The 25301-nt window shown below is 37.3% G+C and overlaps 1 protein-coding gene across 2 annotated transcripts in view; it reads left to right on the top strand.

Moving 5' to 3' along the window:
- The first annotated feature begins 3510 nt into the window (after positions 1–3510).
- The window catches only part of PSMD14 (proteasome 26S subunit, non-ATPase 14), a 47002-nt gene continuing 25211 nt past the window's right edge, over positions 3511–25301 (top strand). The window contains exons 1-4 of one of the 2 annotated variants that reach the window (XM_066322891.1): positions 3511–3623; positions 6809–6858; positions 8406–8479; positions 11440–11491. In XM_066322891.1, coding sequence (XP_066178988.1) covers positions 11444–11491 — 48 coding nt within the window. In that variant the 5' untranslated portion in view covers positions 3511–3623; positions 6809–6858; positions 8406–8479; positions 11440–11443. The remainder of the gene's footprint in view (positions 3624–6808; positions 6859–8405; positions 8480–11439; positions 11492–25301) is intronic. The other variant, XM_066322892.1, reaches the window with a different exon arrangement.

The following is a 25301-nucleotide window of genomic DNA, read 5'->3' as shown; positions in this document are numbered from 1 at the left end:
AAATTCCAATATAAACAAGATCTTTTGGCACCAGCTGGAGGGGGGCTGGGGTGATGTTTATGGCTCACTGCAAGGAATGTTTCTTAATATCCTCTGCCTTCTTAACTGGGATGGATTATATCCAAATACATTGTTACCATTCTTCTCACTCAAACTGACTTTATACTTGTCATACTTTAATGGGCAGGTCTGTAATCTGAAAGAGATGCAAATAGTTTTGTTTGCAGGTTTTCAATAATCATATGTTTCATGATTAATGAAGCCTCTTTCAAGCCTCTAACAGCCTTCTGCAGCTGATTGTAGAATTGTTGAGTAGTCTAAAAAAAGTAATCTCACTCATATACTATCTTTAACTAATCCTGTAAAATTTTATTCATTGTTTGTGACAAGACTTGCTATTACTCTGCATGCAGCAAGGAGTTGATCAAGCATTGTACAAGCTGTTGGGGATGTCACAGAGGTCACCATCAGCACTTCCAACAGAGTGAGTGCTTGCCAAGGATAACAGAAGAAACGATTTCCCCATTTACAGGTTTGCCAAGACAGAGTTTCAGTCCATTCCCAGGGTGAAAGGCTGCAGTTTTAAACAATATTATTCCTTCATTACTTTTTCAATGTATAACTACCAAACATAATTCTAAATCAATCAACCAATAAAATAGTGTGATTCTGGCTCTATTACCCTCTCAAAAAGATGATGTCATCTCTTATACTCCCTGATGTATATTCATTCCCCATGCTCTGCTCTATATGTTTAAACATAGAAAACAAAAATATTCACAACTCCATTGTTTTGGTGAACTCAAAGTGCATCAGGTGTTCGAACACCAGGCTTTCTGAAACTGTATCTTCTGTTAGGTTTGTTTGGTGGTTTTAGTGTTGACAATTCTATTTTTATTATTATAACTTGGTCCTGGAGAATTCCTCCTGTCTTAGCAGAAACAGCACTCTCTACATATATGATTTGCCAGAATATTGTCTCCAATCTCTCAGCATACTCTTCGCATTCTACACGCCATTCTTAAATTTTGCCACCTAGTCATGTAAAATTGAATTATTTAATTACGAAGCTTCAGCAGTATTGCTGCTTTAGTCAAATCACAAACAGATTTGAAGGGAAAATTATATACCAGGAGTTAGGAAAAAATGATGTGATCTCTTAGCAAGTCTGATCTCTGTTGATCATTTCACTACAAACAAGCATAGGTTAGCATGGGGAAACCAGGAAAAATGTAAGGGTCCAATCAAAGCTAGTATTTACCACTTATGAGAGCCACCCAAATAATATAAAAGGGAAAAAATCTTGAACATTTTCTTGCACTGCATTACTGCAAATCACTAAATAAAATCTTCTATAGATTAGCACTGGTTAGACCAAAACAATGAGAGATTTGGTAGCACGCGAGAGAGTGCCCTTCAGATAAAATGACAATTTGGAAGTGTTTAACAACATATGGTCTCTTTTCTTTGACATACACGATTAAGAATATATCTTTTTTATATAAAAATATAAAATACCATCTGTCATAAGTTCCAACCATGATACTGCCTCTATATATCCAATTAATTCACTATACTTTCTAGTGTAAATATTTCTCCTATTTTCTCATTTTTTCTTTCTCTGTAACTATATTTATTTATAAAATTTCAATAAATGTATATATTTAAAAAGTCAATACTATGACTTGAAATGTAATTAGGAATAACAATGAAAGTCTGTTTCACTTTGTGTTTCGAAGAAGGGCCAAATCTTCAAATGGTTTGAAATGCCATTGCTCATTTAAGTCAGTGGGTATAAGCATATTATAAAGATTTAACTATGTTGCTCTTCCCTGTCATAGACATTAACCCAGAGAAACGCTGACTTTTCACAAATAAATATTTGTGTTTCTTTCTTTTTTCAGAAATGCAGGGTACCTTAAAGACACATGATTGCAGAGTGAGAACCCAAATACAATGGGTGCTTCTCCTTAAGGTGTCAGAATTCCAGAGAATATGGAGGAATAAATGGACTGCTCTCAAACTCATGGTACAAACCAGCAAAACATATAATGCATTTCAATCCACTGAATTAATACTTCACCTCATTAATTTAATCCAAAGGAAAACCTTTGGCCGCATAATTACTATAATGACTTCTGAGAACATTAAGACATGCACAAGTCTCAAAATACAGTCTCCAGACTATAGGAGCTAAGCTTTCCCAGGTTAAAACAGGAAGGACTGTAATAGCCTGTTTGAAGCTGGGTGCAAGATTTCTTCTGCTTGAGACAAACACCCAGATAAATATATACACATAGACAGACACACATAGGTTTTACTTTTTGTTTCTGAGAAATTTGGCAGTGGGTGCAGTAATAAATTACACTAATAGGTTTTGCATTAGTAACGTGAGAAAGAAACTACTGACTTGCAATTTAAACCACAATTTAAACCTTTAGCTTTTAAATAAATCTTTTGGAAATTTTAACTCTTGAGATTCCCTCAGCCTAGGGATGTTTCCATCTGAAAACAAAATGGAAGAGAAAATAACGCTCCTCTTAAAAAGCAGAATACCATATAATGGTAATTCCCTTCCTCCTTCTTTGCATTAGTTTTATACTTCATGGTATAAAAAACTAAGTGTTTAAGTGTTTTGGAAGTGGTGACTATATCTGTCTGAGGTCACTCCCATGTAATATATAACTCAGTACCTTTTCATCTGCTTCCATGTAGTTGGACTGTGAGCAGAAAATGCTGGTCATCTTCGAATATTACATCCTTGGTCTTTAAAGTAGCTTTCACATAAACCATGAGGCTCTTCATGGCAGAAACTCTCTACAGAGAGTCCTAATAAATTGCTTGTATAGGTTCTTAAGCTGTCCCAATACTGTCTAAAATACTTGCAGTATTTCAGTAACTACATATACTCCAACTTCTAAAATTTTTTATTCTGTTAGCCATAGTGAGTTTGTAAGGGGCACTGAGATCCACAACTTGCACACATGCTGTCTAGTAATGCACTCCCCTGGCCTTGTGTCCTCCTCTTTTAATTTCCAACAAAGTTTTTTGCTCCAGTTAACATATGGGTAATAGAAATTCCAATTTGCTGCTCTGTTTGCATCAGAAAAGTTTGCATCATTCATCAGCATGCATGCTTTTATGTGATTATCTCCCTAGTATCTTTGCTTGGCCAAAATTCTCACGCTTTCCCATTTCTGCTTGTGCTGGTTTTATACAGATGGTCACTCACACCTCTCTTCTCTAAACCCTCGTATATTTTGTTACAGTGTTTTTGCGAGGAGCGCTTGTAATGCTGTTCCTATTACAGTAATCATTCTTTTACTGATGACTCATTTGTCGGTTCTTCTGCCATCCCACCGTGTCGTCGCTCCAGCGCTGGCGACGCTGGGCTGCAAAGGCACCAAGTCATCCCACAGCACTTTACAGCAGAGCAGTTTACGGCGCTTCGCTCCGGCCCGTTCCCTTCCGAGGCCGCGCCCCTCCAGCGCTCTCCGCTCTCAGAAGCTCCTCCTCGCCGGCCGCGGGGCCGGAAGCCGCTGCCGGGTGCCCTGTGAACCGGGAAGGGCTCGGTTTGAATGAGATCCGGCTGATTCACCGCGGCCCAGGCGGCTCCGGCCCAGGTGAGGGCCCGGCCGTCTCCGCGCTGAGGTGCTGAGGGGCCCCGCGGCGGCCTCTCCGCGGCGGCGGCGGGAAGGCGGCCCGGGGAGTCGGCCCGAGCGCCGGGCAGGCCGCGGACGGCAGCGGGACGGGGCGGGTCTGCCGGGCGGCGCCGGCCCGGGCGGGGAACGCGCCGGGCCCCTGGGCTTTTGCTGGGAAGTCCGGGCGCTTCAGGGCGGCGGGGGCAGCCGCGACCGGGCTGAGGGAGGGCGGCGAGAAGGGCCGCGGAGCGGCGCGGGGCGAGGGCCCAGCCCCTGGAGCCGGACGGGCCTCGGCGCCGCTCGGGCCCCGGCACCCGGCGCCTCCGCAGCGGCCGCCAGAGTCCGGCAGCCGCGGGTTCGTGCTGCGGCCAGCGCTCTGGGCTCCCTCAGCGGCGCCTCACGGACGGCAGCGCTGCTGCTCCCGGAGCGCAGCACCGCTACGGTCCCCGGCAAGGCAGCTGAAGTTAGAGGGGCACGGGGGGAAAGGAAGGCAAAGCACTGGCGGGGATATCTGAAGGGGAAGGAAGCAGAATTAAGTAGAAAAGGAGCGATAATCAAAAATTAACGGCGCTGTTTCTAGTATGCTGCTGACTTAAGTAATGTTTCTGTAACAGATTTGCGTCATATAGTTGGATACTTGTAAACAATGTGCTGGAGTCATGTCTTAAGGTTGCAGTTGTTTTCGGTGTACTGTGGAAAAACTGAAGACCAACAGGGATTGAGATTTACTTTTTAGAAAGAAGACCTATGTAAATGTGTCTCAAAGCTATATATAACTGAAATGGTCCTAGGCAAGCTGAAAACACTGACAGATTCGTGTTCATCTTAAAGCTGTCGGCCCTGGGAGTCCAAGGTGTCCTGTGTGCTTCGGGTAGGGAGTAAACTCTGTGGAGCGGAGCATTTGCTGTTTGTGATCTTATTGAGACAGTGAAAAATACCTATTTGTGAAGAAATTCAGAAATTGGCCTGCATATGAGTTACTTCTGAATCATTTAGTGTTGCTTGGAGCAACAGGGTTTAGTCTGTAGCTTAATGGGAAATGTTGTGTTCTGTCTTCTGTTGTAACATGCCATTTCAGTGATACTCATTTGAAAACTATGATTTAGGACATTATAAGTTAGAGAATACTTAAAAAGTAGTATTGAATAATACCAGTATATAAATTAGTTTGTCAGCTTTCTTGGAAGTGATTCACTCCTGACAAGAATTATGGAGTATAAACTAGTAGTACTTATAACTACCTTGTAACATCTAGAATGATGGGAAAGGGCAGGTGTTAAGGACACCTGAAATAATAGAGAACTGGTATGATGAGTCCAGTACTACTTGCTGGATTACTGCATAGTTCCACAATAGTTGTGTGTCTGCTTGCCTTTCTGCAGATTTCAGAGAAGGCCATTACTTCATATATTACATAAAATTAATTCTCTCAGTTTCTGTGGTGGTGCAGCTTATTAACGAATCTTTGTTATCTGTAAGTTTTATGTGAATGTACTTCAGTAGCTTTAGAGCAGTGTGTTTGAATCTGTTTTTGAAGTAACTCCAGCTCAGCGATCAATGTAGTAGAATTAGGTTTGCTGTACTTCTGGAAGTCAGAAAGCAGAGTGTGGGAACCTGACCTGCAAAGCACCTAGTCCAGCTCAGGTCTATTGAGATTCAGGTCTGTGTGGTCCAGAAACAGGGCTTGGGTTTACAGAACTGGGCATAGTATGGAAGCAAGAGTCCTGTAACTCTGGACTTGCGCTACTGAGACTGCATTCATGCATGACATGATTAAATTCTAGCTTTAATGAACAGTTTACTTAGAATTGATGGTAATGTACATTTTTTTTCTTCTTTTCATACAAAATGTATAGGAAGATAGACAGATGCACCTGCCCCCCAGCTTTTCACATGTGAAGTCTCCGTTTAGGTTTGATGACTTTAATTGCAGCGAGTCTTTTTCCTTGGTGAAATAAAGTTTTTCTGCAATGAACAGGTTCTCAGCTGACTTACCTCTGTAGCTGTTTATCATCCCTAAGTGAAGCTGAAATGGTTGCAGTTGCACCAAAAACCTTGAGCCTCTTTTGAGAACTGTTAATAAAATTGTTGATCATCTGCTGCATGTAACTCCTCAACAGGAGCTCTGGAAGTGCTTGTGCAAAGCTTGTTATGAAGTCTCAGGTGGAGAAACCGAGTTACCGAAGATGAAATGATTTGCATCAAGTCACTCAGTGTACAAATTGCAAAGTAAATTGCTGTCACCTGTGTGTAGCCTGATACATCCTCCACTAATAGGGCAGTTTAGTAGCCGTTGTTTTCTGTGTATGTCAAAGCTGATTTTGATATTTATTTCTCTACTAACTCAAAAGTTGCCAAACCAGGAGAACCGTCTTTTGTTGAGGGATCACATCGTGGAGTGTTAATGCTAGATAAAAATAGTGCACTGTAGTGTGAAACTCATGTGTCTCATGCAAGGAGATAGAGTGATTTAAGACTGTTTCAAGTTGATTTCAGAATGCATGCTGAAACATGTCAAGTATAAACACAGTAGCTATTGGTTTATACCTATGTGTGTGTACACATTTGTGCATAGTCCTTTTATATAACTTCATCCCTATGCTACCTAAGAAAAAACGTTTTCATTATTAAAAGTCAGAATTTAAGTGACTTGAAAATACCAAAGAACAACTGAGTAGTGAACCAGTGCTCTCCAAATGGGCAACTCTTTCCAATTATTACAGTTGCCTAACAGTAGTATTAGGAGCAAATGTTAGATATGGGTTTAAAAATTTCTGTTCAGATCCATTTTGAGATGCTCTATGTATACTCTCACTGCATTATTAATATCAACTATTTTTCCCTTTTGAGGTAAGGGCAGTTAAAAGAAAATTTCGGTGATGGAAGTTTGGATTTTTAAATACCATCCTATGGCCAAGCTAATTTTAGTTATGGTGTTTCTAGTAATGGACATATATGTGCAGAGAAGCTGTTTAATTATTTTTTTAAAGCCATTAGTGACCATATTGATTTCAGTGATGAGTGCATGTCCATCCAAATCCTGCAGTGCACCAAAATGCAAGTTTATGATAACTATCCTGCTGTATTTTTTCTGATACAGAACCATTGGATACATTTACTTCCTTAAAATTTCACTTTAAACAAAGGCTGTTAACTCTTCCTTGCAGACAGAGGGAAACAATCAAAATACCTTTTGCCAACTTGAGAAGGAGAAGAGGTGAGATTTACTGTGAACTGTTTGTTTACTTTTCTGGCTTTTATTTATGTGTATATATAGTGTAAATATCTCTGTGTGTGGGTGTGAATATAGGGAAAAGCCAACAGAGAGGTTGCTAATCAACCCAGCTTTTGCACTTTGTAGCAGTACTTCTCAGCTGTAAGTTACCGTGTGCCTCCCTGGGGAACAGACTAAGCTCACAGAGATTTGTTTCCTTTGTATTTTTGTCATAAGTGGGGAAGGTAATGCAAGACGACTGGGTGGTGAGGGGCTAAAGCCCAGTTGAAGAAGTGGCTGCAGTTCTGTTGTAGCCTGGGCTACTGGCTCTTGTGCTCTTTCCTGGATCATTTCCTTCTGCAAAGCTGGCAGAAGGATAGTAACTTTCCATTCAACTTGTTAGTGATTTCCACTGCAGCCTGTCAGCACTGAGAAACTCTGACTTGTCCTTTCTTTCCAACTTTCTGCTAAGGTGAACACATCTTCCTTTACTCTTGTACTACTTTGAGATCAGCTTCAAAAGGGTCTCTGTTAAATTGCCTCAGTTACTAAAAAACAAAACAAAAATCCCCCACCCAAACAAAAATCCAAAACCAACCCCCAAACCCCACAGACATTCTTTGAGCAGCTTTAGCTTAAAGAATGATTTGACAGAAATGTCTTCTGGAGCCTGTATTAGTGTTACAAGCAATCAGCTTTTCCAGGACCTCTTTTTCTGTTATGCCAAGACAACTATTTCTGGGATGCAGTGTGAAGCCTCTCAGAGAAGTGAATAGGGTTAAACCCAGCATTTTTGATAGCCTCTCAGTTTGCTGCAGGGCTGCACAAATGGCTGTCCTGGCAGTACTGAGAAAGCAGCATCAAGTTGGTGAGCAGCAGCAGCTTCCTCATTGCTCCTTATGTTAACACTGACATTGAAAAAAATGTCTATCAAATCATGGCCACAGATCATTTCACAGATCTGTTTTAAAACACTGCTCTACAAATGATTGAGTGGATGCAATTAATGGGCAATGTTCTCAGGGAGAAGGATAACATGAATTTTAAATTGAATGTGAAGCAGCCTTTCTCTACCTGAATTCAGGCAAACCTAAAGATCTTTGTGACTTTTCCAGTCACTCCAACTGCTCTTGCAGAAATAAACAGGAAAGATTTCTGTACCTGCAGACCACTCTTACCCTTGGTGCTTAAAATGATCAATTAGCTTTAAATTGCTTAAATGAATTCTTAGAATATTTTTACATGTAATTTTGAGAAAATTGGAAGCTTCTTGCAGTATTATGGATACTTGAGCAAGACATTGCTTTCCAGGACTTGTATGCTTTCCAGTCCAGTACCACTTTCAAGGACTTGTATGGTAAAAGGAAAAAAAAAAAAAAAAACAACAACAACAAAAAAACCCAAAAACAACCAGTTAAAATTCTTTGGGTTATTCTTCAACGATGCCTTGTCCTTTTGCAGCTTATCAATGTAACATTTCTTTTTACATGTGCCATGGTTTCCAAATTTTACTGAGTTTCTGCCTTTCTCGTTTCTATTTCCTTCTACAGGAAAGAAACCTACTGGTGTCATCTTTACAGTCAAAAAGTGGGAGCTGCTGCCAAGTTTGTTCTCTGAGCACCAGGTTAGAAATGTATAGTTGCTTTATTTATTTATTTATTTATAAAGGCTGAAGTTAACTTCATTAATGTCTGAAAATTTTGCTCAAGCTGTTTCAAGGTTTACAAAAGCATTGTTTGAGGAATGGAGTTTATGGCTGAAATAACATTTAGATGGATTAACAAAAATTAAAATCTGTTTTGGTGAACATGGTTCACTAACCTAAATTTTTCAGATGTTTATACAGCTCAATAAATATGTTTAGATCCGTATAGACTATATATGTTTCTATATATAGAAACATATTCAGTTGCAGATAGGCAAGTAAAGCATCGGTTGCCAAAACTCTAACCAGAATCAAGTCATGGAACTAGTGAAATGATTTGCAGTGCATCTAGAACTGGGTTTCGAATATTTCCTGTGTGTGCTGCTGTCTTGAAAATCTGATTATCTCAGTTCATTGACTCATCTGTGGGAATGTTACATCCCTCCAGTTCTGTAAGACAGTGAGATTTTGTTGTAATCAGTTTGTTTAACACTGTTATCAGTCTAATCCAACTCTAATATGGCAAAATATATGGCTTTTATAACTGATGTACTATACTGTTGGGTTAGAAACTTGAATAAACCGTGTAAATAAAAAATTAATGAGTACGAGCTATTGCTTTTCACTTGTGTTACAGGATTTGTTATTTATTTATTGTTTCTAAATGTACATGTACAAATGTATTGTTTCTTAAATGTACATACCTCATCAGTCTGTGGAAGTTGCTGTAGTTGTCAGAACTAGCAGTTTTAGGGTTACCAGTTGTAGAGACTAAAAGTTTCTTAAAATAAACTAACAACCATGATGGATTAAAATAATAGTTTTAGTAGTTTAAATATACTTCTCAGTTACTCTTCAGCCCTCTTTAGTGTCACGGAAGATGAATCATTGTGGGTTCAATGGAGGAGTATCTACCACAGAGGGGTAAAATGAACTGTAGTTGGCGTTAATTTGTGTTAACATTGTGACTGCTTTATTGAAGCCATTTAACATATGCTTACATAATATCTTTAAACAGAAACTTAACCTTTCCAAGGAAATCCTCCAACTTGATTTGGAATTTATTGTAGTTCAGGATAGAAAAGCATATACACTGTGTGCAGCTTTTGCCTCTAAAAAAGAAGCTTGGTTTCAATGACTTACTGAAAAAGTGAAGCATAACCACTGACCCGTTAATAAACTCCTTTTTAATTTATATTGTGCCAGTGGAGCTTTAAGAAAGTACTTACTGCATGGTGAGGCTGCACTAGTTGGATTTGCAGGTTTTACAAAATCAGGAGAGTGAGGCATATTAAGCTAGAAAGTAGAGCAGGTATTTATGATCAATGTATCTTGGATATTGTTATGAAGTTATTAAAGTAGGAAGTAAAATGCTGCTTCTTTGTTGGAAGTAAAATGCTGCTTCTTTGTTGGAAGTAAAATGCTGCTTCTTTGTTGGAAGTAAAATGCTGCTTCTTTGTTAAACTATTTGTTTTAAACTTATAGTGAAATAAAACTTGTTAGTCTTTAGCCAGTAAAAATTCTGGCAAATATCAGAAGACATTATGAAAATGATGGTGAAGTTCACCTTCATCATATACAAAGTAAATACAGTTTTCAAGTTCTTTTGCATAATCACTTTCAAAAGAAGGCTATTGAATAAGTATTGTTAATGTTATCTGAAATCAAGTATATAATTCTCTTATGTGTAATGTAACATGCAACAGAATGAGTGTATTTTGGAAATCAGACTTGGTGCTCTCAATTGCTTTCATATCACCTAAACAGGCTTTGTTGTGTTGTATTAAAACTTGTCCAATTAAGACCATAATTTTCAATGCTGTATGTTGTATCTTCTATTTCACAAATAAGCCAGTAAATTTTTCTGATTCCTGTAAGCCTTGGAAATTGCTTGATTTGCTGAAAACAGATGTTTAAAAATTAATATTCAGTAGGCTTTTTTTTTTTTTTTTATTTTATCTGTAGGTTTTGTTGTTACATAGAGCTAAGAATTTGAAAAAGCCAAGTATGCATGGTAAAGTTCTGCTAAAGCTGGGTCAGAACCTGTAATTAGGTATCCACCCTGAAATTGTAGATGCCTTTTCAACAACAGAAAGTGAAGAAACTGTAAAGAAAAACAGCAGTGTAATTTTTTTGTTTGGGCATCTTAACAGCCCTTATTCCTGTTACAAAAGGGGATCAACCTTTTGTAGGAAGTTACAAGACACAAAACCTAATGGTGGAGTGGGGTGTTTTTCTGGGTTTTTTTAAGTAAGATGTTTCACTGATTGCAATAATCTTGCACTAAAGCAATGGCACATGCAACACTGGGAATGTAATAAATGACTGTACTGTCACTAGTCTTCTAACTATATACACATTAAATGTTTACTTTACAGTATTTCTTTTAGTATAATGAGTTCATTAAAAAAAAAAGCTTTTGATGCTAATTCAGAGATCCATAATCTGCTTAGTGTCTTTCACATGTAGTTTTGATGATAACTGACAAGCTGTAAGTTAATTAGCGCGGAACTTACTAATGAGGATGCTAAAATTCTTACTTTAAGATTTTTATTGATGATTTCTGAGCAAACTAAAGTAAATTTGATTGTATATCTAATAAGTTTTAGGAACTTTCTGGCTGTAGGTGCTGATCATAAGCAACAAAAATCCCCCAATTAATTGAACGATGGGAAAGTTTTGAGAAGTTTGACAAGAGTGTTCATCTTCAGAAATGGGGATAACCCAAAACCAAAGCAATAAAACAAAGTCTGTTAATTAGCATGGAAGACAGCTTCTTGAATTAATATGTGGTGTTAATTAACAGGAAGTCTGATGTTGTGTTGTAATTACCACCAATATTTTTGACATACTGAGTGACTGAAGGTGAATTATATAGATAACAATTTAGTAAACATTTCGAGCTTGGGAACATTTTTCCTTTGTTTCTGTTTTTCTAGAAATATGGATAGACTTCTGCGACTGGGAGGAGGTATGCCTGGGCTGGGACAGGTTAGTATATAGCTTGTCAATCTTTTCTTTAAAATTAATCAATTCTGGTACTCCTTCTATTACTTCCTAGAGTATTCCTTCTATTATGCTATTATATTTTAAATCAGCATCAAAAAACAGTTCACAGTAATAATCTTTGACTCAAGAAATTTTATATATTTATGCAAATCTCTGTTAACCTGACTCTTTTTTTTTTGTAAACATGAATACCTGTGTTGGCACTAAGTTTACAGAATGTTTATAAACCTTTCTTTTTGTGTCTGAACATCTAAAAATTTGTATTGAAAAGCATTTGAAGCACATAATACATTTTTTTTAAAGTTTCCAGTAATACGTAATTTCAGAACATGAGGGGTATTTTTAATGGCCAAGTTCATCCACATCTCTTTCATAAATTATGTGTTTCAATCCTTGGATTGCATTGTGAGTGGGGCATTATAAGATACTGAAATATACATAAATTTCAAGAGGTAATTTAAATTGAATTTATCACTTATGGGTGGTTGTAGCTACCTGTGTGTGTGTTATTGTCTGTCCTCTTGTTGATTGTCCCCACTTCTGTAACTGCTCACAGCAAAAAGGGCTCCCCAGCAGCTGTCCTGTTCCAGTGAGTGACCTGTATCATGTAGTTGGGACAGAGAATAACAATATCATGCTGCAAGTCTTCTTGAAGGGCAGATAGCAACAGTTATTAGAAAGCAAACCTTTTTTATACACCATTGTGATGCAACTAGATGTGATTGGTCATTCAAACCAACACCTCTTGGTGTAAACACCTTTGCAAGTAAACAAGTTGGCAAAGCAGCAGGTGCAGAGATGAGGAATGGTTCGGAATGTCTTCTCCCAGCTCCTCCAGAGCAGTGCCTGGGAAACTCTATCTGACTTGTTTTCCACAGGATCTGTTGCTGCCTGATGCCTAAAAATTTCTCTTTGACCAGGCCTGTCAGCATCCACAGACCTATTCACATTGTATGGCTTCTCCTGCCCCTACAGCAAGTCCTAGTGCTTTTTTCCTTGATCAACTGGCATGGCCAGCAGCCTTCAAAAATAAAATCAAGCTGATCTTGTTACATTGGGCTGATTACTGTGAGTACAGGGGAAAAATAATAAGGAACTTCTTTGTTTGAGGTCTGTAGGAGGAATTGTTTCCTTAAAGAATGGGCTCCAGTGTAATTCCCTTTGTAGTCCTTTCCTTTGGTTGGCTGCAGTAGCTGGCCTTTCTCTGTTTCCTCATCTGCCTCCTGGTCTCTTTCTAAATCAAGAATCCGGACTCTTGTTCTTCTGGAGGAATCAGTTCTGTATGTCTTGGGCTTCAGGATGTGTGTGCAGTGTTTCTTTTGGGATGTTTGAAATTGGTAAATCCTAGCTCCTTTTGGTTGTGTATACTGTGTTTGTGTCCAGTATAACTCCAGGAGCAGTTTAATACTGAAGCATTTGGTGAAATATTCCAGGCTGATATACAGACTATAGATATTTTGCCAAATAAGCTGTAACTTTTGGTGCATAATTTTTTCCCCTTTTTATAGCTAAAATTCTATTCACGTTCTCTTAGTGAATCTTCAAGCCGCCCTCAGTTATTTTTAGTTTCACTTTCTTAAACAGTTATTTCTCTTGTTCCTCTGAGCTGCCAGCCTGCTTCATGACTCTTCATTTTTTAACATCTGTGCAGTCTAATCTCTCAAGCTTTCACTTCTTAGTCCTCTCTGAACTTGATGCATATCAAAGCTGTTTTTCAAATTTACGGTTAACTCTCTGCTGTTTCCTGAATTTTTCATCTTTAACTTAAAGCTTGCTAGAAAAATTGTGGCAGACAATAGAACATAACATTCAGAGGAAGCTCGCTGAACTCCTCTGGTAGCTTTGGCCTGCAAAGCTGCTCTGTGTTTGTTTAAATATGGATTTGTCTCTTAAATGAGTTGATGAGTATGTGTTGGATTAAAAAAAAGCATAAAACTGAATTGCTCTTTACTCAAATTGCTGCTTGCACTGGATGTCTTGACTACATTTGTAGTCTTTTGGTTTATTGAATCAGCAGAAAGGCTTTTCAAATAGATTATTTTTATGTCCTTAAAATACTGTGTTTCAAAGGATCTTGAAGGGTCACTTATATTCTGAGTATTAGTTGATGATAATTGAGATTGAGAGATAATCCAGAGTGAATCAGATGTCTTTGAGATAGAAGAGAGGAGGAAGGTATTTCTTAGATATATTTTGTAATGCTAGAAAGTGAAATTGTTACCATTTGTTTGCTGTAGAGTGTTTTAAACGATGGTATAAAGCTTTTTGTTCTTATTGCTGTGTCACAGTTGTTCTAGGAGTTGAACATAGTAAAAACACCTGATTGAGTCATTCTTCCCAGCATAAGAATCATCTGTGTATATAGTCTGGTAGAAAAAGAGGCATTTTCAAAGTAATTTTATCACATAGTTTGGAGATTTCATTTTCTTCTAGATTGGAATCTGCATAGCAAGGGGATTGCATCACATATGTCTGCTAAGAGCCTGTTTGATTTGCTTTGTAACTGATGTTAAAGTACCAGCAGATGCTTGGTCAGCACAGTTCCTGTTTGATTTCTGCCAAGGCATTCTTTCTCAGTGACTTGTTTTATCTTCTTCAGCAGCAGTTACTTGGCTCTTTCTCCCTGGCAAAATTACCTCTTCTGATTATTTTCTCATTTAGGTTTTCTGGATCTTTTTAAAGTCCAAACTCAGATTTTGTTGTCCCAAATGCACTTCAAATTCATGTGTTTGCAATATGCTTTTCAACTCTTTTGGTGTAGTGTATTACACTTGAGAACTGCTGTCACTGAATTTGTGGTTCTTTTTCCTTACTTCTTGCTCCTTCAGGACACTGTTGAATGGTTGATTGGCATTCAGCTGTCCAGAGATGGTCAGTGCTAAATCCCATCTACCTGTCTTCAAATGGCTAATGAACGAATCTTTAAGGAAGTAATCTTAAACTGATACTTCGGCAATAAACTTTCCTTCTAGTGACATGTGGCTTAGAAATCTTGAGGCATTTCTTCTCTTTCAATCGTAGGTGGACAAAGAGCTGTCTTAGTAGGGCAGGAGGTGGACAAGAGCAGAAAAGGGAAGAGAATCTTACAACTTTTTGGCATCACATAAGACATTCACAGTATTTTCTGACAGTGCTGCTGGTTATTAACTGTGTGTTCTTTTTATGGCAAGGTACCTGTGTTTAGTTTTGAACTTAATGCTGGAAGTATGACCTCCTTTGGTACACTGCTTCATGCAGAAGTTGTTTGTGTCTTACATGACTGGTGCTGTAGACCTGTTCCATAAGTTTGTTTTGTCTTGAATTTATGTTCTTGGGATAAACGCACAAGATGAATGAATGATTGAAGCCTTTTAGAAAAGATGTAAAAGATTGACAGTGTTGTGATGTCTCAAAGAAAATCTTAGTACTTCAATTTCCCTCTTGTAGTTAATAGGAAATTAAGATTTGGGAAATTAAGATTTTGGCAATGCCTTTGCTCTTCCTAACTTATATGGTCTCCTTTCTCTCTCCTTCTGCCCCATGTCATGTTGGGTTTTTCTAGTTATTTTCTCTTTCCTGATCCATTCTTTTCTGTTTGTCCCTCTGGAATACTGCCTACCACACAATTTCACTAGTGGTTTAGTACTTTGATTTGCATTGTACATTTGCTGCAGACAAATGAACAGGTTTGTGGGGTACATAAAAGCATTCTGCTTATGTAGCAGGCGGGGATTTGGAGCAACACTCCTCTTCATTTTGTATGCTGAACTATTGTTTGCTGGTGAAATCAGTTCCACATATGCCTCTATTAGGCAATCCCACTGCAAAGGGTGTGAGCAAATTAAGTACATTTGTAGCCAAGCTTTCTCTCCCCATAACTTACAGAACAGTAATTCAAATTAAGCAAGTTCTTGTCCATACTACACATGCTGTCTGTTTTTCTGAATCCAGATGTGATAGGAAGCAGTGAAATAATGACACTTTTTTAAAAGAATTTTTTAAGGTAATATTTCATTGCTTGGTAGATTTTTGAAAATACTCATTTACACTGCTCTGTTAGTGCAGACAACTGTTCTAGTACAATAAATGAAAAATAAAACTAGTTCTGTATTTTTGAATTAACATATTTCATGACAGAGGGGAAGGGGGAAAATTCCAATGGGAAGGGAGGGGGCGACAGAGAACTGACCTGTGTCTTATAAGGAGTGTTTACACCTTGACTTGGAATATAGAAAAAGAAGTGCAGATAGCTATTTTATTTGAATCATGGACTTGCCAATTAGCCATCAAGTGCTTCCATCTGTGAAATAGTTGATCAGATGGGTTAGCTGGGATGTTTCCAGATTAGGGCATTGTAAATGGCACTTGAAAACTGTCACTTTGATTAAGAGGTTTCGAATATTGCACTGCTTGGTGCTGTGGAACCTTTTTCCCCTCATAGGATCTTGGGTTTTTTAGAACATGCTTATCTTATTTAGTAAATCTGTGGCACCATGGGAACTTGGGAGACCTGCTGCTGCTCTAAAGTTCTCCTTCATGTGCTAATCTAGTCAGGGTGGTTGTTGGAGGACAGCACAGTGCACTCTTTTGTGAGGCTTCCAAAGAGGAGTGGATGGCAGACAGAGAAGGGTCAGGCTCAGTGTAGATCATTCCCAATTAAAAATTAGATGCAAATTTGCTTGAGTTACTTCATTAAGCTGATGTGTCATTTGAAGTATATGACTTTTTCTTGCATCTTATATCTTCCGCATGTAAACAAAAACATCCACCGACAATAAAAAAGCCTTGGAACCAAAACAAACCCAGACACCCTCATCCCTCCTCTCCAAAAAAAAAACACAAAAACAAACAAAAAAAAAACCCCCAAAAAAACAACCAACCAACCAACAAACCAAACAAAACAAGCCAAAACCAGACCAACAACTTAAACAGGAAAAGCTGCAACACCTTAATATCCTACTGAAAATTATTCTGGTTCATTGATTCTTGAAACAGTTTGTGTTTTAATTTGAAGGGTGCAAATCCATTGTCTTTAATTAAGTATCTTCTTCATTGTGAAGCTGTAGAGTGTTCTGGTATCTCAGCGTCTGTTCAGCTGTATGACTTTCTGCTTTCTGTGTCTCCTGGGTTCTTTATATGGTTTGATTTGTGGTGATGCACTGTTGACTGCTTCTCATATGTATTTGAAGCTTTAAATGCACCTTTTGAGAATATTTTGCCAGGAGAATAAATCTGAATTATAGCTCTTAAAATTGTGCATCATTTCTGTGCCATTGCTTTTGAGACATTTTCCAGCAAAGTTCTCAAGTACAAAGAACGTTACTATTCCTAGAACTCAAATGTAATTCCAGGTAGATGATGTGGTGTACAATTTGGGTGGGTTATTCACGTTCTACCTTTTTTCCTTGGAAGCTGTCAACCCATTTAAGGAATAAAAAAAGTTTTCTCAGTGACAAACATTTTTCTTCCATTAAAAATATCCAGCATGAAATCCCATAGCTCAGAAGACTTAATTGCCTGCATTATCTTCTGTAGAAGGTCTCAGAATCACTTTTTATATACAAAATATATTTTTGCTTTGAAAAGAAAAAAAACATCTTAGAGATAGTAAACTGCTGTTTTACTTTCACTGTCTGGGATGAATGTTTTACTACATTGATTAATGTTTTAGTACAGGGTGGTTCAACAAAAGCTTCATATCAAATTTAGGGTCCAAATTTAGGTGTGGCCTGGGTCTGGTCACAGTAACTCCACAGGTCACTTAGGCTTGTTTGATAGTTGCTGGAGGTGGCAAAGCAAAGAGTAGTTCTCATACATTTGAAGTACAGTTGGGTCATTGTAATGTGAATTGTCTCCTAAGGAGCTAATTTGGAGAGGGAAAGAAAAACTTTCCAGAACTGGTTTAGGAGCAGTCATATAATTTTACTTAAACCCTGTGTATAATTTGTGTTATAAAGGCTGTCTTTAGATAGGATGGCTGCACGACAGACATGTCTTAGATATCTTAATCACAAACAAACATAAAACTAAAAAAGCTAGTGGATTGTGTCCTAGCACCAGTTTCTTCTGATCTGCTGTTTTACTCTGGAGAACATTTTTAGCTGCCTCTTCTTGGCCTCACATCTTAAACTTTCATATTTCTAATAATTAGGCAATTAGATTCTCTCTCCTCAATTTAATTGGCAATGTAGTCCAGCTGACTTTTGACTTTCCCCAGAAGAGACAAAGGAGCTTGGACAAGGAAATGAGTGTAGCCATAATGAGAACATGGGGAAGAAAGAGTAAAGAAGAGATATCTGTGCATTTTGAATTATACCTATTCACTTGTAATGTTCCCTTCTGGAAGCAAGAAACAGTTGCCTTATAGTTATTGATTTAATTTATTTCTCTTGGAAATAGTATCTCTGTGAAATCCCATGCAATTGAATATTAAGTTGCAATGCTACTATGCAGCACCTTTGAACAAGGGTTTATCTTTCTGCTGTGTAAAAGAGTCCTCTGCAAATTCTTCTTCAAAGTTTGAAGTGTTTTTGTGTTATAGCATTGTGATCTGATGGGGTGGTGGGTGTTGGCTGATTGGTTTGTTTTTTGAAGTGTTGCAAACAAGTGACCTTGCTGTATATTGTAACTGAGTCTCCCAGTTCACCTGCTTGTATCTAGAAGACCAGCTCTTCACAACAGTGAACCTACAGGCATATAGAACCCAGTGCATTCTTCTTCATATTGAAGAGATACCTTTAACTGCTTTGCCTCACAAAGTGTACTTCAGGGTGAGCTTAAGCAGAACGTGCTGAGGGCTACCCTGGCTTCTTGGCAGAGCTGTGTATAGAATAAGGTAATTAGAAATCTGCATCAGAGCAAGACTATTGGAGGCAGATGAAATTAGAGATGCTGACTCGTTATCTGCTTTGAGGCTCTCAGTTCCAAATCCCAATACCTTCTGTAATGCTGATGGGAGTAGATAACAGATTAGTCCTGACTTTATTCTGGAATGAAACTGACCTCTGTATTTTCTTTCTATTTCCAGTAGATTGAGGCTGTGAAAAACAATAGTTCTTTTGAAAAAGATGTATAGTGTTACTGGGAATTTGCTTTGTGTCCGTAATCTTATGGTTTTTGCTAACTGTAGCATTGTCATATAATCATAGAATGGGTGGTGTTGGTAGGGACATTTAAAGGTCATTTAGTCCAAATTGTCCTTATTTTTGATAAGGAGCAGTAACTACAGTACTACACAACACCTATCCCTTTGGGTTATGTGCCTTAATGAATGTGTAGATTAAATGGGGTAAAGACAGAGGAAACACTGACCCAGGGAAGATTGAACTTAAACAGCCATTTCATGCAATGGTTGTGTTGGGAACATTGCAGGAAGTGTGACTATTGCAAATTGCATCAAGGTGATATATGTAAGTAATTTTATATCATGAATACTTGTTAATATTGAAAAGGAAATGTTTATTTCTAATAATAATGTTGTCTGAGTTGTCCTATTAAACTAGAGACTATTTTTATTTGAAGTTCTGCTTAATTAAAAACAGTCAAATGACAAAACAAACCAACCAAAAAAAAAGAGAAAAAAAAAACCACCAAAAAAACAACCCGCAACCCCTCCCAAAAAACTAACAACATAACCAACCAACCAACAAAACAGAAATACCTGCCCGTCCCCCTGCCAAAAAATGCTAGCAAAAAACCAAACTAAAGCCCACCCCACACACACTAAAAAAGAAAACCACAGAACCACCCCACAGAAACTAAAATCCTAAATAAGCAGAAAAGCTAAGCAGTAAAATTCTGGCTCTGCACCAAAGAGGTGTTGGCAAATTTATGATCCCAACCCGTTTAACCAACTGCTCAAAGCTATACAAAGTTCTGTGTTTTGTAATTTTGGTTTTGAAGAGGAAGGGAGATGGGAAATGTTATATATTTCAAGTCCATCTATATTGCTGTTCGTGCTGTTGTAAATGTGAACCTAGGTAAACTTTTTTTAGGAGACAGAGTTTTGTAAAGCATACTGAAACAGTTTTTATCCTGCCTGTTAAGGTGGGTTTTTTCCTGATTTTTTGATTTCAGGTAGCAGTTGATGCCACAATGTTTCCTCAGTATCCCTAGTCCATTTTGGAGTCTCTGAGACTAAACATATTACTACAATTTTTATTTCATCTGACATATGGTGTAACAAGACTATGTGATCCTTTGAGAAATCTAGGCTGTTTGCTGAGACTTATGGTATTTTGTGGTCTGTTATGCATGCTTGATTATAATTGGTATAAAAATGGACCTAAACATACAAACTGTTTAGACATAATGGTAGCTTCAAAATCTAATCCTGTTGATGTGGAACTAACTACAAAATTGTGTATGTAATACCTTGAAAATAGCAATAAAATTTCAAATTGCTCCTAATTTTAGTGTGTGATTGACAGTGCACAGTAATATATTTTCTCTTTTTATTGAGTTCACTAATTTTTTAACATTTTTGTATAACCTCAGTAATTTTCTCTGTCATGGCTGATCATGTTAACTTCCTGTACTGCAGAAAATGCAATACATGGCTTCTGGTGCTCGTCATGACAAAGTTGTTAGAATCATTGAGATCCCAGAATATGCCTCACTCCCTTTGCCACTTCCACGGATGGAACATGAGTTAGTAATTTCTATAAGTGTATTGTCTCAGTACAGGAAGAAAATGGTTCCACAGTCCTAAATCTGCTTGGATTTTTAGACCTAGCAATATGTAAAAAACACTGTGTTGATCTAAGAAATTTCTTATTCTTTATATCAATGTATCAGCAAGTTCTACTACTTACTGGCAAAAAGTAGAGAAGAGCAGTTGTACTCTGGTGGACTTTTAAGGCCTTGCTGTCATTAATACCTCTACCTCCTCTGCACACTTGCTCACGTTTGCCCTCTCTGCAGCTCTCTTGTACTAAGGTATACACAAAAGTTAAATTTACCTCCACAAAATAGTAGCTTTAAGCTCGCTTTAAGTGCCTCATCTTTCCGTGCACCTTTTAATATGATAAATTATTTTTTTATAATGATTGTCATTGCATTTCTACCTCAGTTGCCTTTCTCCCCCTTGTCTACATAATAAAATGTCATCTTTACCTGTAACACTTGTTCTGGAGGAGGTAGAGAAGGGTAGTGAAGAAAAATTGTGGGGTGAATAAACTCAAAAATAATCCAAGGGGGGAGTTGTCTTTTTTTTTTTTTTTTTTTTTTTTTTTTTTTTTAAGCTAATCTTTCTCAATTGTCTTTGGATATAACAGCTGAAAATATGTAGTGAAAGGGTTAAGTCGGCATGAAAGAATTCATTTCCACTTTAATGACCTAGCCTTGCTGGGTTAGGACGATGGGGAACATGCTTCTGACTTGTACTCCTATTGCCAATTAACACCTCCTATAACAGGTTGCCTCAGCTAGTCATTGAAGCAGAGGCAGTAGAAATAGTTTACATGCAGCTTGTTTTTCACACTAGTTGTTTAATACTCACAAAATTAAACTATTAAAAGGTTCTTTCTTAGTTTACTGGGAAAGAAATAAAACATGATAGCAGTCATTGTTTGCTTGTGTGTCCTGTGTCTGTGATTAAATTGTTCCAGTTACAAAAATAAATAGAAGTAGTAATGATTCTTTTATTTTACACAGTAATATGTTGGTTGGTGCATTAAAGCTGAGATGTGCTTTACAGCACTTAAGTTCACTGCCTTTGGATTTTTATTACAGATGCCCCTGCAAAACTGACTTTCTTTGAAACAGCTATGGTGTATTTCAAAATCATCTTTTGTGATATTAGCATGAAACCAGAGCAGTGTTTAAGATCCATTTAAACAATGCAAAGTGTATCCATTTGTGGAATATTTCTCAGTTTCCTATGTAATTAATCAAGTCCACTTTCTATACCTATTTGAATAAATATAAAATGGTACTAATAAAGAGCAGTGCTCTAAAATGACAGTTTAGTTTACATTTAATAATAAAATTAGCTAAATAATTTATATTGGTTCACACTAAGAGAAAGGTGAAGTAATATTCCTAAAAGTGTTAACAAATTTGCTAAAAGGCCCTAGTAGGTAACACTTCAAGGCGTTAGTTTTTATCCTGTAAGAATGGCAAATGCCTTTAACACTTCATCAGCTAGGGCTACCCAAGTAAAGGAGTGCTTTTTATATTGGATCATCTCTTTAACTATTTGAAACAAAAATAGTAACATGCATAATTTAATATTACAGTGTAATCTTCTTTCCATAACTTGCGTGTGTGTGGTTTTTTTTTTTCCCTTAAAAGTCTTACTAAAAAAAAAAAATTTGAATAGTGGTAACTTAATTTTTTCAATTATTATTGAACTTGGAATTCTGCCATTCTAAACAAAAACCTAAAGCTTGGTTGGGTTTCATGAGGTGGCCATTAGGCAGCTCATTTCAGTGACTGGAAGCATAGAGTTGATTCAGGAGAGGAATCAATTTTTCAGGAACACATAACAGTATTTTTTACAGCAGTTCTTTAATAATTACTGTATCTAGCTTATGCATAGTTTGGGAAAAAAATGTTCAGTTTTCCTTGCAGTTTCCAAATCTAATTTTTATCCAGTTCTCCAAGAAATAATCCAGTAAAGCTGTAGGTATGCAATATTGTTTTGCAGTGACATGAACAGTCTTCCAAAACTATGCAATGAGATAGCTGCCTTTTGAATATGATAATGTAACCAAAGATACCAGCAGCTCTTTTGCATTGCAGACACAAACACTTTCTTGTCTGGGTTCCTGATACCAGTTAATTTAATTTGGTGCTCGCCTTCGTAAGGATGGTGCTTCTTTGTTAAAGTTGGCAGGCAGTGAATTTTATGAACAGTGGTAATAGCACATGCTGTGGAGGGTCAGTGTAAAATATTTGCCTCCATGTAGAGATTAGCTAATAAAATCTTTCTTCTTCTTTGCTTGATGAAAGAAATGCATAAACTTTTGTGAAAGACTACCAGAAACAGGCCAAAGAGATCTCAAAACACGTAACTCGTAGCTGGCTCCCACATACTGTGTAACTAACGTGCAGAAGCTGGGGCTGTCACTCCATGGCTATGTTAGATTATCAGCCATTTGTGGAAAGGGAGGTGATCAGAGATGGAAGAAATTGGTTCCACTTTTCAAGTGTCTCTGTTTTCAAATCATCTAAAGTCAAGTAAACTACTTGCAAGACGCACGTTCCATTTGCATTTATCTGTGAAATCTTTGAAGATTTTATGTTGAGAATTTGATGAACTTTAGTTTAGAACTTTTTGGAGAAAAATAAATGTGTGCTTATAGTATTTTATGTGGCAGTTTGTCTTTGGTAGAAAAATAATGTGAAACTTGACTTATGGATCATTTCCTCCTCAAAGTTCCTGAATTTCAGTACTCTTTTAAGCAGTTCATTGTAAGTGATATCCAAAACAAAGGAAGGAATAGTAACATGAAAATTCATACACATATTGTGTGAGGTCACACAAGCGTCAGTGACCAAGGAAATACTTGGTATGTGCTGTGTGTTTATAAGATGACTGAGCATTATCAAACCTGCCTTGTGTACTGCCATTAGCTAATTTTTTACAAGTTAGGTAGGTTGGTTGAACTGTGTGGTAAGAGTAGAAACTCGGGTTTGATATTTTTACTATGTCTTGCATGGGCTTCAAATGAAGCACTGAAGTATGCAGTATGAAAGATACTGCCTAATCTTTAATGTAGTAATTTTTATATATATTTAAACACATATAGTATGTAAAATCCTTCACAGTGAATACTATGGCTTTAAAAAAATAGCTAAAGTTAAGCAAATTGGTTTATACCAATGAAGAATTCCTTTTTGGATTAGGAGGATTTCCTATGCTGAAAATAAATTGTTTACTATGAGTGCTTGCAACAGGAATTCAGTGTAAAGTTTGAAAAAAATTATTTTAGTTCATATAATACCTAAAGATTTGATGAAGTATTTGATGAAGTATTTGATTAAGTATCCCCTCTTCTGCACCATCATCCAGGTAAATAAGCATTTGGATGCTCCAAGGAATATAGAAATTATAAGAGAATATTAGGAACACCCTGCTTTAGTTCCTACCTTCACTTTAACTAAAGGTGATTCATTTGCCTTCTTACAGAAGCAAAATGTATTAATGTTTGTCTTTGTTTCCTCCCTGTAAGTGGTGAATCTACTGACTGATCCTAAAATAAGAAAAGTTTTGAAGAGTAGGCTTTTATAAATTGCGGGCACAGGCATCTGTATAGAGGACAGAGCTGGGATTAATGCTTCAGCTGCAGGACAGGTGTCAGTGTGATTTTAACAGACACTAGAAATTCTATAGAGGAGAACTCATCCAAGAGCCATAGATTGTGGAGTAAGCTTTAATTCAGGCTCCTGATTTTTGAGGAGCTAGTCTCAGTCAAACGGCAAGATTAGCCTTCCAGAAATCATGGACCTATTTGTGCTAATCTGGGGGAGATTTTTATTACACTGTTCTTTATTTTTAAAATTACTGAATGATGTAATGGGATGGTCGCTTACCGTGAATCTGGAACAAATGTGGAATGCATTTGGTGATCACAGCATGGGTATTATGGTTCTTCCTGAAGCACAAGGTTACTAGGTTTTTTTATCTTCCATTCAGACCATCTCTGGTCTAGAACTGGAGAAAAACTGGGAGAGCATTATTTATTAAAAAAGGGGTTTGTTAACAAACTAGTAAATTACTTTTAAAATTAAAGCTCAACTTACCTGGGCTTTTTTCTTTGCATTGATTAAATGGAAACATGAGTCTTTGTGCTTTGAAAATTCTAAGTGAACACTTCTAAGTGAATCGACTTAAAGCAGGAGAGATACAGTTTAAGAAGTAAACTGACATGTTTATGGAGAAGAAACCATGAGAACAGCATTACAAAATGATTGGACGTTTGAAGTTTTGCTGGTCAAACAATTTAATTGCAGAAAATTGGGGATAAGTAATGCAGGTGCTCTGTCCATGTGGTTCTGGGAAATGTTCTGAAGACTGCTTATAGAGTTTTTCAGTGTCAGTGCTAGAGGAGCACTTCTCTGCTGGAGCATCTCACTGTTGGGCTAGGGCTAGGCCAGGGAAATACTTGATGAAGGGGTGAAGCTGATGAAAAATGGACCTTTGGTAAGAATACTGTGGAAGGTGAAAAGCAGAGAAAGCTGTTGGAAGATTTGATGAAAAGGCCAAAGTGACGGAAGAAATAGGAGTGAGTTGTAAGAAGTGAGGAAGGGCAAATATCAAGAGATGATGAGCAGCAGCATCAAAGCTGGAAATAGAGGTTTGAAGCTCTTAGGAAGTGGGTATGGTTGATGTATCCATGCCTGTATGTGAGTTTCAAAATACAAAAATTGGATTCATAATATAAAGATTGGATGTAGAACTCATAGATTCATTGACTTTGAGGGGAAAAGCCCCAGAACTGAATTTTCTTACTGTCTTTAAGGCTTTATTCTGAAGACTGATACTTTTCTGTATGTGCGAAAATCAAAATATGCAGAAAGCGTAATTCCTGTACAGATGTAATGTGTTGATTACTTAAGTATCTGGTTTTGTATTTAGGAGGTAATGGCTTGTGTAATGGTAATGATTGATTGCTGTGTCTTGTGTGATGTTATGTGGATGCACGTTGTGTTGAATTTTTTCACTTGAAATGAAAAACTAGGAATTTATTCAAAACAATTTTTTTTTTCAAATTTGCTTATCACTATGGAATCAAAGTTCTAAATCTATAAAGTGTGTAAATGCACCATATTTCCTCTTTTAACTTGGTGAGGAGTATCCTTTTTTTCT

This window comes from Sylvia atricapilla, chromosome 7 (assembly GCF_009819655.1).
Source record: "Sylvia atricapilla isolate bSylAtr1 chromosome 7, bSylAtr1.pri, whole genome shotgun sequence".
NCBI classification, from domain to species: domain Eukaryota; kingdom Metazoa; phylum Chordata; class Aves; order Passeriformes; family Sylviidae; genus Sylvia; species Sylvia atricapilla.
Note: the sequence above shows the minus strand (reverse complement) of the source record. Positions and strands in the feature narration are given on the sequence as shown.